This window comes from Ostrinia nubilalis, chromosome 16 (assembly GCF_963855985.1).
Source record: "Ostrinia nubilalis chromosome 16, ilOstNubi1.1, whole genome shotgun sequence".
NCBI classification, from domain to species: Eukaryota; Metazoa; Arthropoda; class Insecta; order Lepidoptera; family Crambidae; genus Ostrinia; species Ostrinia nubilalis.
The window spans coordinates 4,439,264-4,454,696 of NC_087103.1; the positions used below are offsets into that span (position 1 = coordinate 4,439,264).

Here is a 15,433-nt window from a genome sequence, read left to right on the forward strand (position 1 = left end):
ATAAAATAATTAAAAGTAGGTAATATACATTTTTTTGCTGGTCTGGCTTATTGTGAAAGAAGGAGAAACAAGAATTCTGTAGTAGTCGCAAAGAAGTAGAAAAAGCTCGAACCGTATACATTATTTCAGGAGTAGCTGTTAACGATACCTTCTTTTATACGCAAAGAAAAATATTTTACACTAAACTATGCTAGGTAATATTGGTATATAACACTGTAAAACTTAAATAAACGTCATCATGAGAGCATCAGCTTCAGAGCTTTTTCAAAAGTTTTAGATGTTTTTAGGAGAAGATAAGATAATACTTTATTGCCGCGTTTTTACATGCTTTACAAACATAGAAATATAAAAAAAATATTAAAAAACACATTATTATTTTATTTGAATACGATATAATAATAAAGCATCATTGTCTGTAGCTAAATCCAAACTTATTAACCCTAACCAAAAGTTATTAATAACGAAAAAAAAATTACATTTCAAAATGGAAAGCAAAAGGAACTGGCATAATTCCAGAAACAGCGTATCGAAAGCCCTACACACCCCACGCTGTATTGTCACCATTGTCATACAAATCCGATGTACTCGTATCGTATCGCTTTCCTCGTTCGCATGGTAATGTGACGTTTAATTCGCGATCGAGCGACGTCTTATTAGTGCCACCCCTACACCCCAGATTATTGAGATTTAACTTTGCGGTAGTTGATTCTATTCAGCCATCGGGCTTGAAGAGTACTTTAGAAATGGGATAGTAAGTTATGGGGATATTTAATAGTGATGTAAATTAACAATTCTCTTTTAACTATACATTAAATTGAATGTAATTTGCATGTAGAGATTTCGTGTTGAATTCTAAGTAAGGTGTGTTCAAGTTGATGGCTCATATTTATTTTTTAGCTCTGTAAAAGCAACAAAATATGAGATTAAAATGCTATGATATTAGACCACCACGAACTTTTGCGTGATATTAATTACTATGTAATAGGATCTTGATTAGAATGATGCCTGATATTATTCATATCAATAGTTTTTATTTTCATATTGCGATTCATTAAAATTTATCTATATGCTATCGCGTCGCATTTCCTTTACGATAATTGACAATCAAACTGCAAGATCTGTAATTGTTATTCAATTGAGATAACGTTACGTAATATCAGGATAACGAATAATAATCCGCTCAAGAATTCGGTACCAAACTCTGTATACACAGCCCTGGCTGACGCGGACGTCAGCAAATGCCTTTTTAATTTACCCGCAAAATGGAGGCAAGTCTGTCATACGAGGGATCCGCGTATCGGCTTCATTCCGATATTGGCAATAAAACTGCGGTGAGCTGAAAAATCGATGTCGACAGACGAACGGATTGCATACGTGACCGTATTAGACTTACAAGTTGGTTTGTATTTGATTTGGTTATACAATATTTAGAAGCAACCGAATCTTTGGTAATTCTATATTGATATACTGGTACATACCTATACCTACTTCGTTTTATTAGCATTTTCACAGAACCTAATGACGCCATGAATATTTCAATAACTCTTTGCCAGATCAGAATAATACATTTTCTAGTCAACATAAGATAACGTCGTGAAAGTCAATTTGCATTCGGAATTAAAAACTGTTTTCTTTCAGGTAACTATATTTGTTGAAATAGGTTATCTAGATGTCTCTATTTGATATAAGTTTTATTTGTTTCTTGTAAGTCAGTAAGTAGGCCTGTAAATAGTGCCTACATAAAACCCTCACAGTATCAGCTCATTAAGCTGAAACAAAGCTAGTTTTTTCACTAACTTTTTCCAGAATAGGTACGAGTATGTATCGACTACTAACTGCCACCCCGATTGCTAACTATATTACAGTATTATATTATTATTATCTGTGATACTCGTATTACTTTTCATATCACAGATTTACACGAAAGAAAAAGGGTCATACTTTTCTTCATAGTTGATTTTAGCCACAGATCTGTCTTTAAAAAATATCCTACGTTACTATGGGGAGTGAATGCACTTTTAATCAATTTGGAGAGCAATCCTCGGGAGTCATCTCGCGATGGAGGACGATCTGTAGCTGTACGAGCGCGAGGTAATGGGCGGCGCATTGTTCGCGCGATAATCACTGGACTGTCTCGGAAATGGAGCCGGTTTACATGTTACGATTGCGATCGTGTTTTGTTTTTTTATTATTATTTAAACATAGAATTATAATCTACACGATTTGGTAACCTTACGTTTAAAAACTCAGCAGTAATATTTTCACGGGAAATTATAGTGACTACTTTTTCAGAATTTATGTGGAATATAATCAAAATGAAACAAAATTAATGAATTAGGAAACTTTTATGTTAGAGATCATAACATCCGTTTACATTACATAATGCTACGAAAAAAAGCTGCTACGAATTTAGTAGCAGGTATTTCTTGCAAATGGTTAAACTGACGTTAAACGTATGTAGGTATGATATTACTTACCAGTATAATGAGTAAATATAAAACACCACGGGTGAAATAAACAAATAATACCCCGATATAGAGTCGGAGGGTGTAAACGCCGTTACAGTCAAAGCATCCTATTCACCCTCATACACTCGACGCCTCGCATCTCATTCCTTTCAAATCTCTACAGATCTCTGTCATTTGCGAATTGAATCAAATTGTAACTGTGCGAATACTTTGTTGCAGGAAATGAGTTCCGTGCAGGAGGAGAAGCCGCCTCCAGAGGGCCCTACAAAGACCCATGTGCGAGATATAAGGAACACCGAGCTGGTCTCTCGTCTACTTGCTGCTACTCCACCATATCTATACAGTGCGTTACCCCTGCAGCCTCATGCATTCTTCTTCAGCGAAATGCTCAGATCCTTCGTCAACGCACGACACGGCTGTCGCCCCCCGCATTACCATCGCCGGTTTAAACGCCGCGCTCACAAATATTTTGCTGAAAACGAAACCGAGTTTCGACGAGACTGGCACAAGCAAGAGGAGGAAAAGAAGGAACCAGAGACACGACCAGAAGTTCCATTGGAATTAACTGTCGATAAACATCCGAGGATGCGCGATCTTTCGCCGCGAAGGCTCTCTCCAAAGGCAGAACCTAATAAACCGAGTGGTAGTCCTGGTCCCCCTGGAAGACAGTCCTCGTTCGTGGACGTTGGCACTGAAGAGTTGCCTAAGCCTTCCCCTTGTATTGGCAGGAACCCTGCAGAATCTGCTGCGGTGCCACCTTCGAACTTGATTCTCCCTCCGCCACCTCCAATGTGGTACCCTCCGCTCTACAACCCTCAGTTTGGAGTAGATCCCCTCAATTTCTTCATCGACTTGCGCGTTTCTGGACACATTTATGACAGAAAAAGAGCTCTGGCTGAAGGTATCGATACGAATATCTCTCAAGAGGTTCGTCCAGAAGAGGCGAGCTTGGAGAAGCGGCTGGGTAGAGATTTCGGGCATAGACCACGACACATGTCGGCATTTTCTGTTCCTGTTCGTTCGGGAACCATCAATGTGGATGGACCAGATAAGTATTTCGAGCATCGTTCGAATTCCGGGCAAGTTAACGGTACTTCTTATATTATGAGGAATTTGAAACGTGTTTACGAAGACCTCCATGCAGGCAGAGACGATGCAAAGGTTAGCAAGGAAGAAGATACGAAAGAAGAGTCATCTGACGTTGATGATGACATCATGGACTAAGTCTACGAGTATGTTCTAGAACATAAATATTGAAACCTTGTAAAATAGCGGTTGTATGTATTGTATTATTACTCAAAATGTATCGTATGTTGTAAATACTCAAAAATATAAGTCTTGTAGAAATATTTCTAGTCAATCCTAGTCATAATGAGAAAATTATATGTACCTTTTGTCCTGAAATTCCAATGATGTTTACTAAATAATGTACTTACTCAGCAAGAAATGTAATACGCTAATTAAAGTTCCATTTGATTGTTTTTGCTTAATTTTATTCCAAAAAGTGCTATTTGGCTTGGTACATAATTCTGTCTGAAAATGTAAGTTTGTATACTACATTACAAAATATGATTTTGATCAGTTGGGTAATAAGAATCATTAAGCGCGAATGGACGTTTGCGCGAAAAGACTCGAATGTAAGCAGGCTTAAATTATAATTATTTATTATTTAATTAACTCTACAGATAACATATCACTCATTTGTTATTTCTCCGATGGACTCTGTCTTGTTGGTTCAGTCTTCAGTTTGATAGCGCCATATTTAGTTCTATTCCTTCGTCCAAACTCCCGGGCATCTTGTATAGTTTCTGGCAACGTGGCGTTCAGGGTCTCTGGGAGAAGGAGCGTGGACCCTGTTCCTAGTAAGGCGACCACGAACAGAACTGCTCCTGGAATGCGGGCATCTAGACGACCCTAAAACAGTACTCACGTAAGTAAACGTTCTTATTTCTAAATAAAAAGATACCAGTATTACGTCACATAAGGTAAGCACTTTGGCGTCTAATCTTGTTAAAATTAGTGCTATTTGAAATTTTGGTGATAAGATTTTTCACAAATGTGGTCACGCGGTATTTGTTGCTAATAAATTAGTGTGTTTATTTATTTATTTATTTTATTGGTCTGCCAACAATTGTGTGATGTATGAGTTGATAATTTAATTCGCAAATATTACTACAATCATATAAAATCTTAATAAAGATTTATTATTTATTATTTATTATTTATTTAATCACCTTGGCATACAAATCACAACTTAAGCTTGGCGATAACAATGTAATCCATCTGAATTATTGTCTCAATGTTAATGTTGATTCTAAATCCTCTAAGTGTTTCATTTTACCTGTGGACACTTATTGAAGTGTGTATTTGAATTAACAAAATACTGTCTCTACCATATCATGTGCCCTGCGTGCCCAAACAAATTGCACGCAGGAAGATGTAATGAGTGCTACTGACAACGCCACTCTTGTAGCAAAGTTTTGGGCGACAGTGCTGACACTGTTTAGGTTTGTTGTCGACACGACAAGAAAAAAAGCTGTCTCTATAATTTTAAATAAGTAGAGTCAAACTTACAAGGTGCATCAAATACGCTCCCATAGCGCTGCCTCCGCTCGAGAATACGTTTCCAAGAGACATCCCTGACTGGCGCAGACAAGTTGGGTACAGCTCCATATTGAACAGGTAGATGACGTAATATGACACCGTACTGGCAAATCTGTTAACAACTATAAGCGTGGACCCCACCCACCATTCTTGCAGCCATGTGTTTGTTCCTGAAAAGTATTGCGATTAGTAATTTCAGTATAGAGTACGAGTATAAGTAGGTATGTATTTTCTTTAGATTTTTCACACCATGACGCACTTTTTCTGATCTCTGTTTTTTGTTAGTGTGCAGGTGTGTCAATCAACACTGCACGCTGGTGAAAAACCTGCATGAAATTCAATTTACATTAAAGAACTGAAATAATTGAAAATATCAATAATCGCAAGAGCGATGAAGGCATTAATTTTTGCAAATTTCCTTTGGTTTTAATTTATGAGAAGGTACTTTGGTATTTAGTCATGAAAGTTTTTTTTACTAATTAAAATGGTGTTCTTTTCTAATTAAAAAGGTGTCTTTTACAATAGAGCTTTTATGTCATCATAAAAACTCGTGATCATCATTTTTCGGATTTGGTTCGGTTGGTTGTCAGCAAGCCACGCGCCGGCAAATGTAGCTGGTAGCTCCACCATCGACTGCCAAGCGAACTCCAGGCACGGATCAGACCATAAGTATCTCTACTCTAGTCATTTCGGGGCTACCTCTTACTAGTCATCGATGTGGAGATCGTACAGGTTCCTCGCAACATCGTCTCCCCAGCGGTACCTTTGACGACTAGGGTTTCTGCTCGAGCTTTCTCGAACTCGAGAAAACTCGAGAAATTTGGCTTCATTCGAGACGAGAAAAAAATTACCGGAGCTCGAGAAATCTCGAGTTTCGATTTTGAAGCTTTAATATTCTTGAAAACCTGTTTTCTTAGATAAAATTAAGATTTTAAATATTTAATAGGTTAACGTTGCTTTTAGACTGGCCTAGTCTTTCCTTTTTTAACTGATTTGTATTGCAAGTAATGATCTCAATCGTAACTAAGTATTAATGTTCACCTACGAGTATGCTATATTTATTATGTATGTTTAACTCTGACTGATTTAAAAAGACTGAAAAATTTGTTAACTGTCTGTTAGGTTAGGTACTCGTGCCTCCTCGTAAAGTTTATTGAAGTCGTTTTCTTTAAGAAATTTAAAAATTTATCAAGTAATTTAAAAAATTATCGAAAAGTTTTTTGTTTTTTTATTAAGTTAAATTGTTTATAAGTACTTAAACGTTATTATGAACTTTGTTACGTCTTGTTTGAATAGTGTAATTAGTACTACCGTTCTATTCATGAATAAAATAAATAAATGTTTATAAAAAAAACTATTTATCGTAATTTTGCTATTTGGACTTGTGTTCTTTGGAAAACAAGCGATTCAATTGTAGCTCCAGATTTTTATTATTATTTATCCATAAAGTACACGCGACTTTATGACTTTTGTTAAAATGATTATTTGTTAATATTAATTATGAAAGAAGATTTTATTTTTTTGTTTCTTTCCTTACCAAAATAAGTGGTACTAAATTCTAATATTGATTGTTGTGCAATAAAAGTAGGTATATTAGATTAAAAAACCTATGTTTTTATTAAATTTCAACCGATTTCGACAGTTTTAATTAAAAGACTCGAGACCCGAGAAAACTCGAGACTTTGGCCTCGAGAATTCTCGAAACTCGAGAAAAAAAATAGGTCGAGAAATCAGAAACCCTATTGACGACTGACCGTTGGTCACTCGGTCCTCCCAAGTACACTTGCTTCACCGCACGTTCCTCGCAATTATTATTACTCACCGTATAATCTGAAAGACATCAAGATCCACATCAGGGCGCTGACGCTATACGCCGTGGCACCCGCATATCGCCGCCCCAAATTATCAGCAAGCCACGCGCCCGCGAATGTAGCTGGTAGCTCCACCATGGACTGCCAAGCGAACTCTAGGAATGGGTTTGCGTCGGTCTTTTCCCCGGAACTTAGTAGGAGCACTATGTAGCTTAAGCTTACGGAAACCCTGGAAAAAATAGTAGTACCTTAATAAATAGACCTACTTCCAACAGTTCTTCAGCTAATCTACCCTTACCTGAAGAACTGTTGAAAGGCAAAAAGTTAATTAGCATTGTCATGTTATGAAGCCTACCTAAATACTAACTACGAAATTATTCAGTAACTAAATCCTGAAACTAATTACAATAGTAGAGGTGTACCTGGAGAACGGTATAAATTCCGGCGTCATTACATCGCAATCATTCAAAATCGGTTTCATTCAAGGTGCTTATCTAAATGACATTGAGCAGGCGTAAATTGAAATTATATTATGATGTGTGTTATGATCATAGCTGGGCACCGTTAATCAAATAGTTAACTTCGTTAATCGTTAAACCGTTAATAAAAAAGTTAACTTCGTTAAACGTTAAAACGTTACATTTAGCAAGATTTAACGCAAGTTAACGTTAATCGTTAATCCGTTAACACATGATAATAAAACGAAAAAAGTAATTGTATGCAAGGTTCAAATAATTTCGAAAGCTTGTATCGCTCACGGAATTTATTCCTCCTTTATGTTTGCGCTACAAGCTTTCGATATTATTTGAACTTAGCATACAATTATTTTTTTCGTTTTAGTAACAACTGCATTTCAGAATAAAAGCTTGTTTTTAAAAAAGTATTTTATTATTATAATTTTATTTTACACTTTTTAATATTAGCTCGGCCGAGCTAGTGAACGCCAGACCTACGTCATTTTATACAAGCTGAAAGTTTGTCAGCGTATGCTCCCAATATAGGATAGAATGTTGGTGAATCATGAAGTTTGGGTCATCGTGGCTTTAGCAGCTATCCTAAAAAAACTGTCTGGCAAGGAGTTGGAACTGTCAAAACTGTCTGACTGATGAGGAAACTACTTCTATTGCCCTAATATTTTATATAAAAATCAGCTTTTATGGTATGGATTTGGGCAATGATTAGAAGTTGTTTCGACATCAGCCACACAGTTTTGACAGTTCCAACTCCTTGCCAGACAGTTTTTTTAGGATAGCTGCCAAAGCAACGATGACCCAAACTTCATAATCCACCAACATTCTAACCTATATTGGGAGCATACGCTGACAAACTTTCAGCTTTTAGAAAATGATGCATGAACGCCAGACCTACGGCGTTCACCAGCTCTTAGTCTATAGTATCTCAATCTCAGAGCCTTGGTTTAATTACAATACAATTTAGCACTAAAGTGCTCGAAAAGACAAATCCAACAAATCCAAAGTCGATAAGTTTCCACCGTTTCGTTTAGGAATTCCTATGGCCACCTCCTGACTCCATAATCAGGACCCTGGACATAGGGTTGCCAGGTCCAAAGACACAAAAGCCGGACTTTGTGCTTCATTTGGCCGGACATTTCACCCTAAATGCTGGACATGTGAGGGGGGTGCAAAGCTCACGAGTGAGTACTATCATCATCGGTTGCCCAACCATCCTGATGTGTGCGCTCCATATTATTCTGTTGCTCGACTTTCGCCTGGCGCGGCAGCCAAATAAAAGGCCTAACAAAAGCCGGACAGGCCGGACAAGGCAATATTTGGCCGGACAAGACCGTAAAAAGCCAAACATGGCTAAAGCCGGACATCTGGCAACCCTACCTGGACATCATCTAGTATTAAAGTGCTCGAAAAGACAAATCCAACGAACCCAAATTCGCCGTTTCATTTAGGAGTTCCTATGGCCACCTCCTGACTCCATCATCAGACCAGCTTAATGGTACCATAACATTGCATTTTCATCGTACTGGTTTCTACAACTGGTTTTAAATTCAGTTGCAAGATTTGTCCCACACATACTAACAAGTGAAGTCAATATAAAGCTTGTAAATAAATAAAAAAACAGCATTTTTATATCGTTTCGTTATGGTTACAAAAACTGTTGTTTTGGGTTCTGCTGGAAGTTCTGGAAGTCCGAACGTACTTGTCAGAACGCGTTGTTCAGCGTGCCTGCTGTATCTTTTTGGTGAATAGTAGGTACTGGATTAACGATTAACGGACTTAGGATAATTTAACGGAAGTTAACGAGTCCGTTAACATTTTTTAAAGTTAACTTAAAAGTTAATCCGTTAATAGAAATGTTAACTTCGTTAATTAACGATTAACGGATTAACGAGTTAATGCCCAGCTATGGTTATGATGCAACTAAATGGCAATGCCAGATTTTGTATGGAAGGTGGCGTCTTTTTTTTTTCGGGCGCGCAAGTTTTGTAAGAAATTGCAACAATATTGCACTATTTTTTTATTGAAAGAAAGAAAGAAAGACAGAAAAATATTTTTATTTAGTCCAAACATCCTTAGACTAATTACAACAATATAATTACTAAGTATTGCGCTGATTCTACTCCACACTGATATCTGGAGCCTATAATGGATTGTATTGTTTGTTTACACATACAATGTCACTATTTTGTTGCAATTTCTTACAAAACTTGCGCGCAAAAAGCAATTATCTAGTATGTAAATCATCAAACTTCTAATGCTCGTAATTGTCTTTTATTATGATTGTATAGTTGATTTGATTTGATAAGTTTATGATAATCTGCACATTGGGAAGTTTGGCATTACAATTTTATGTGTAGTAGTATTTACAGGAGATTTTGTCACAAGAAAATGGGCCTATTCTCTCCAAGCGACACTTTGATGTCCTTTGATCACCCATGGAAAGGAAGTCCACTCCACTTTGACCTGTAACGCCCCTGGGACTACGAAGTGTCTATGGGCAACGGTAATCACTTACCATCAGGTGATCCGTCGGCTCGTTTGCCTCCTGTCACATAAAAAATAAAACACCTAGGTGATCTTATCCATGAGTGATCAAAGGACACCAAAGTGTCGCTTGGAGTCTACTAAGTGTCGCTAGAAATCCAGGCGATCAAAGTGAAATAGACCAGAAAACGGTAGAGTGACGCTTTAAAACTTGAATATAGTTAAGATCACATAACAACCTATGATCTTCGCTGATTAGCATCACCTAAGGAATTTTATCTAAGAAAGATATCTTACCACAGGTATAATTGTAAAATTGTGTTGATTGCCAATCGCCAACCAGAGAACAAAGACAGTGGTCCAATGGCTTGAACACTTGTCGCTTTTGATATAAATATTTCCTCCTTAGTCTCGTCTTCTAGCTTTGTGTGGTTTACTTTAGCAATTTTATTCAACTCTTTGAGACAAGATTCAGTTTTTCCTTCTACCCACAGCCACCTAGGAGATTCTAGAATTTTCCTGAAATATAAAACTTATTTTCATGGATGCCTATTCTGAGTTGGTTCTACTTACACTCAAGCAATAGGGTTCGTAGAAGCAGGCTTGTGTTCAAGCTTACCACGAGAGGATTAAAAACGGCACTTGCGTTGCCGTGGTGACGATCATGAAAGTCTTCCAGTCCCGTAGCCACCAATACAGCAGCGGCATCAGACACATGCCCGCGCTATACCCGATCGTACGCAGCGTCGCTATGGTGGACCGACGATCGGGCGCCGATATTTCCATAGATATCACTGTCGCACTCTGCACGACAGTCCATGATGGAAACGACGCGATGATACAGCCAATAACGAAGATAATGTACAAATGGCTACTAAATACTGATACCACTCTCCCAAGAACTAACAAGCCTAAGGACACAATGTATGATAAACGTCTGCCGTATCTGGAATAAACAAATGAATGTTTAAAAGGTAATCATATTAAGTATTCCATTCTATTTAATAAATAGTCCGCACCAATGGACTTTGACAGTTTTAAGGCTAATAAGACCTTTGTCCAGCAGTGGACGTCATTCGGCTAAAACGACGACGACGAAGACGAAGGCCGTAACGTAGTACATTATTATTCTGTGCCGTAACATTTACACAGAACTTTCCATGGCCCTATTGCTATTGTAAGTAGGTACTAATACATTGGTTTCAAAGTAAAGTTTTATTAAGGTGAAGCAGTTTAGTCTCTATTTCAGACGATTTTTATGATATTTTTTGTACAAAATTGCCAAAGAACGTTGGCGAGGACATAACTCTACATACATGTCACCGAACCAACCAAATAAGACCGATCCTACGGCTTCGCCTATTTTGCTATAGGCGAATACATTTGCTACATAAATCTGATCGTCGCACACCCAATTGTTTTCAGAAGAAACGGTCGATTCGTACCAAGTTCTGTTGTAGGAGTAAACATCGCAAGCTGAAAAACAATAATATCAGAAGACAATATAAAAATTAAGCACTGTGTCATATGTCTTTAGTTTTCATTCGTGTAATTTTGCAACAACAGTGAGTGGCATGTGTTGGTGAAGAAGGTACACATTAATTTGTGCAATAACAATATCACGAACACGATCGTAGTTGTCATTTACTTACTTTTGTTAGCTTTAAAAAAGTCAATATAGAGTGTCATTGAATTATTTCATTTAGGGAGTCGGTAGTCAATGCGAAAAGTCGCTCAACGGTTGGAATGTGCAGGTGTCAAAATGTCCATAGGGACCGGCTGTTAGTGTGGCAAAAAGTATGAACGTCGAAATGAGCAATGGTTAAAATGATCTGAAGTTGAAATGTATTCGGGTTTATTCGAAAAAGCGTTTTATTGTATAATAGCTAACATGAACACATGTTTAAATGCATCAAGGTAAAAATGTTGAAGAGTCGACGGGTATAAGCGACACCACGTGCATGTGTCAAAATGTCCAGCTTACAGGATTTAGTTTTATACCATATAAAACCATTGTAACCATGGTGATAATGTACATTTTGACACTGGGACATTTTGACGTTTATACTTTTTGCCACACTAACAGCCGGTCCATATGGACATTTTGACACCTGCACATTCCAACCGTTGAGCGATTTTTCGCATTGACTACCGATTCCCTAAATGAATTTAATAATTAATTTCTCGGGCAGTGTACCTAAATGTAAATCTATGTTAGTTTAATTTTTACTTACATTTTGTTACATTGTTTTCATCTGGGTTTACGTATATTTGGCAACTACTGAATACTGTTTTCCCAGTAGTATCATTCACCCTGAAAGATACATAAAAACGATAGAGCTTAAATTTTAATTCGTATGAACTTCTTATTTTTTGTACAGTTTCAATTCGACTGAATAAGTTAATCAATGAACTGAAAATATCAAATCTTTAGTAGCTGCAGTGAAATCAATGAAAGTCAATTTCAAGGAAAATTGTGTTTGTTTATTTATACTAATACTTAGTAGGTAATAAAGTGAAAAACTTACATGGGTATGTATTTTGATTTCCAGTCAAGTGCACTTACATTTTCAGGTCTGTTTGGAAGTTCACACGAATGAGGTATAATAACTAGCGCTAACAATATGCTGTTGTAGGCCGTAGCCCATAACGCTGTGAATACTAAATTGTAAACTATGTCGAAACGTTTCTGGAATTTTCCATTCTGACCTACTTCATTTAGCGCTCTTTCGTACACTGAATCCATAATAAAAATCTACACGAAACACAACACTCAATGAAATGCATTTGAGCATTACTGAGATTGATACGTAAGTATTCCGTGATTAAATGTAGCGATGCTATCTAGTGCGTATTTGCACGAGTCTCTACTATCTTATCGAGATATCACTTATTAAAATGTAATGTTTTGTAATCAACATAAAGTTTGTTTGTATGATGTTGGGAAACCAATCTTCTGTGATGAACCATTTTTATAGTATTGAAATTTGAAATAACATTAATGAATAATATTTTGTAAGTAATATTATTTGGTTGGGTGTACAAAACGCATGGTTTCAGTCTTCAGGATACGTTTTTTTATTTGTTACACGCTGTATAAAGCTCTAACTAAGTAGTGGTACTACTTACTATGAGGTGCAATGACCTACACGAAGTACCTAAATTATCATTCTGTTTGTTACTCTGAGGAGATAAAACAAGCAAACATTTATTAGGTAATATTTATATTTTAACTACTCTGTAAATAAGAAGTGAATGCGAAAGATTATGTTAAGTATTTCTGGTCGCCATAGTCTAATTGGTTACCGAGTTGAACTTTTACTATTCGGAGGTCCCGGATTCGATTCCCATTGCCAGCTTGAACCATCCGAATATAAAAATGCAATGCCGTCTCTCACGTGAAGGTAGGTAAGGTAGGTCTAATGTGGTAAGGTCTTACTTAGATCTTGGAAAACGTGAATCCCAAACCCGAAGGTCTCTTCTGTCTTGAGTCTTCAAGCGCCATCTGTGTGGTTGGAGCCATTTCTCCATCATCAGACAGCACTCGGTTCACACATTCGAAAAAGCAACTGGAAACGAAGTCTCATAATGTTATCATTTACGCGTTGCAAAAAAAATATCATACCGGTATGAAAATATTTAGGCACTAATGTATAGGATGAATTTAAGGCTATAAATAAAGTTATAAAAAACTTTTCAAAATTGAAAAATTACATTTAAAAGAAAGAAAAGGTATGTTGTACTTACAGCGCTACAGACAATGAGATCAGGCAATAATAATTTAAGTAGCTAATTAACTAACTAAATAAAATAAAAAACTTTATAACTAAAACTGATTCGCGCCAATTTTTTTCACCGTTTTAAACATTGCACTAGCGTAGCGCCCTCTCTGTTACTCATACATGACTTGAATCATAGAGCTTGAATGCTTGAATGAAAGAAATCTTAATACTTAAATGAATAAAATATAAAATACGTTTTGTGAAGTTTTTTTAAATAGCTCATCACTGCCAATTTATATATATTTTTACTACTAAAAATTATTTGTAAATGATAAGTATCAAATGAGATTTATAATTTAAACACTAAATTGTATAATTTTCATTCTTTTGCCCGGTTACTATTAAAAAAATATTTTGACATTTGCGTTCAGCAATGTTGCCATTTTAAGAAATAAAAAACTACTATTAAAAAAAGTTGGGTAATTTTTCTTACAATGATTATTCAATCAAATTCATAATAGTTTTTGTAATTCATCATTTATAAGTTTTCCTTATCGAACAAGTTACAAATCAACCAAATCGACGTGAAAATACAAGTAAATACAGAGCCCCGATTACGGTAACTTTTAACGTCAACAATCCAGACACGCTTCTCGATTCTGCGATACGATTGGTCGTTCAACAGCGTACGTCAGCTGTTTTGACCAATCGTATCGCAGAATCAGAAACGCGTCTGGATTGTAGACGTTATAAAAGTTACCGTAATCGGGGCTCAGGATTATTACCTAATCCAATCATCAGGGTTGCCAGATATCAGCTAACTCAAATCGCCTAATTTTTCCTACCGAGTAGCCTAAATCGCCTAATATATTTTTTTTCCTGAAGTAGCCTAATTCGCCTAACATTTTGAGGTAAGTATACAAAAATACATGTCAAATCGACACATTAATGACAAACAGCTGTTTATCTCTTTCTAACTTACCCATGGTGAAGTATGAAAAAAGAGATAAGTAGATAATGTTTGGTCAGCCTACTCATTCTGGCAACATTTTTATGTGACGTCACTAACTACCTGACTCGTGCCGAGTACATACAAGATTTAAGAAATCAACATGGCTGCAATATAGGCAATCAGCTGACAACTACACATACACACACACACACACGCACACACACACGCACGCACACGCACACACACACACACAAAACCTGTCATTTCCTATATTGCGGCCATGTTGTTTTCTTAAATCGTGTATTTGTATTGCGTGTAAGTGTGTGCGTAATGTATGTGTTAGCGGCAATTTGTATAATTTAGGAATTCTATACAATCCCTAGTCAATGTGTAAAATCAATGCCTGGGGCGCGTAATCAATGTATAAAATATTATTGGTCAATTAATATTTTACCATTGTATAGAATACCAGCTGGCCCACCGGTAATGTGTAAAGTAAACAGATTTTGATCATTATTATTTATGTACATAAATACGGTTAGGGTGTAGCAAAGGGGGTGCAGGACTTAGCCGAATAACCGAATTTTCAAACGTAATTTGTATGGAGCTGATACTTCGAAAAAAATTGACGGATTTAGTAAGGAGTTTGGACTTTTTAGAGTAGTAAAGGGGGTAGGGGTCATTGTAAAAATCTAACTGAATTACAGAATACTAGGTAAGGGTTTATTTTTCCAAGGTAATCCTGAAGTAGCCTAAATAGCCCGATCTTATTTTCTAGGTAGCCTAAATGGCTACCGGTAGCCGTTTGCATTTTTTGGTCGCCATTTGACCCCCAGAGGTAGCCTAAATGGCGATAATTCGCCTAATCTGGCACCACTGCCAATCATTACAGAAAACTGTCTTTGATGGTATTTTTTTT

At 36.6% G+C, this 15,433-nt stretch overlaps 2 protein-coding genes across 3 annotated transcripts in view; one reads left to right on the forward strand and one right to left on the reverse strand.

Moving 5' to 3' along the window:
• The window catches only part of LOC135079109 (uncharacterized), a 32,616-nt gene extending 28,901 nt beyond the window's left edge, over window positions 1-3,715 (forward strand). Inside the window, exon 2 of the mRNA XM_063973707.1 lies at window positions 2,688-3,715. Coding sequence (XP_063829777.1) covers window positions 2,691-3,692 — 1,002 coding nt within the window. The 5' untranslated portion in view covers window positions 2,688-2,690 and the 3' untranslated portion in view covers window positions 3,693-3,715. The remainder of the gene's footprint in view (window positions 1-2,687) is intronic.
• Window positions 3,716-3,939: 224 nt separating this feature from the next.
• On the reverse strand, window positions 3,940-12,663 carry LOC135079110 (organic cation/carnitine transporter 2). 2 transcript variants are annotated; one of them, XM_063973708.1, is made up of 8 exons: window positions 12,369-12,663; window positions 12,075-12,154; window positions 11,157-11,316; window positions 10,460-10,786; window positions 10,138-10,359; window positions 6,895-7,112; window positions 5,043-5,242; window positions 3,940-4,382 (listed from the first exon to the last, which is right to left on the reverse strand). In XM_063973708.1, exons 1-8 carry the CDS (start codon window positions 12,584-12,586, stop codon window positions 4,173-4,175), a joined length of 1,635 nt encoding a protein of 544 aa, XP_063829778.1. In that variant the 5' UTR covers window positions 12,587-12,663; the 3' UTR covers window positions 3,940-4,172. The 2 variants fall into 2 exon arrangements, with proteins under 2 accessions (XP_063829778.1, XP_063829779.1); XM_063973709.1 differs by having other exon boundaries at window positions 12,407-12,487.
• Between the last annotated feature and the right edge of the window lie 2,770 nt (window positions 12,664-15,433).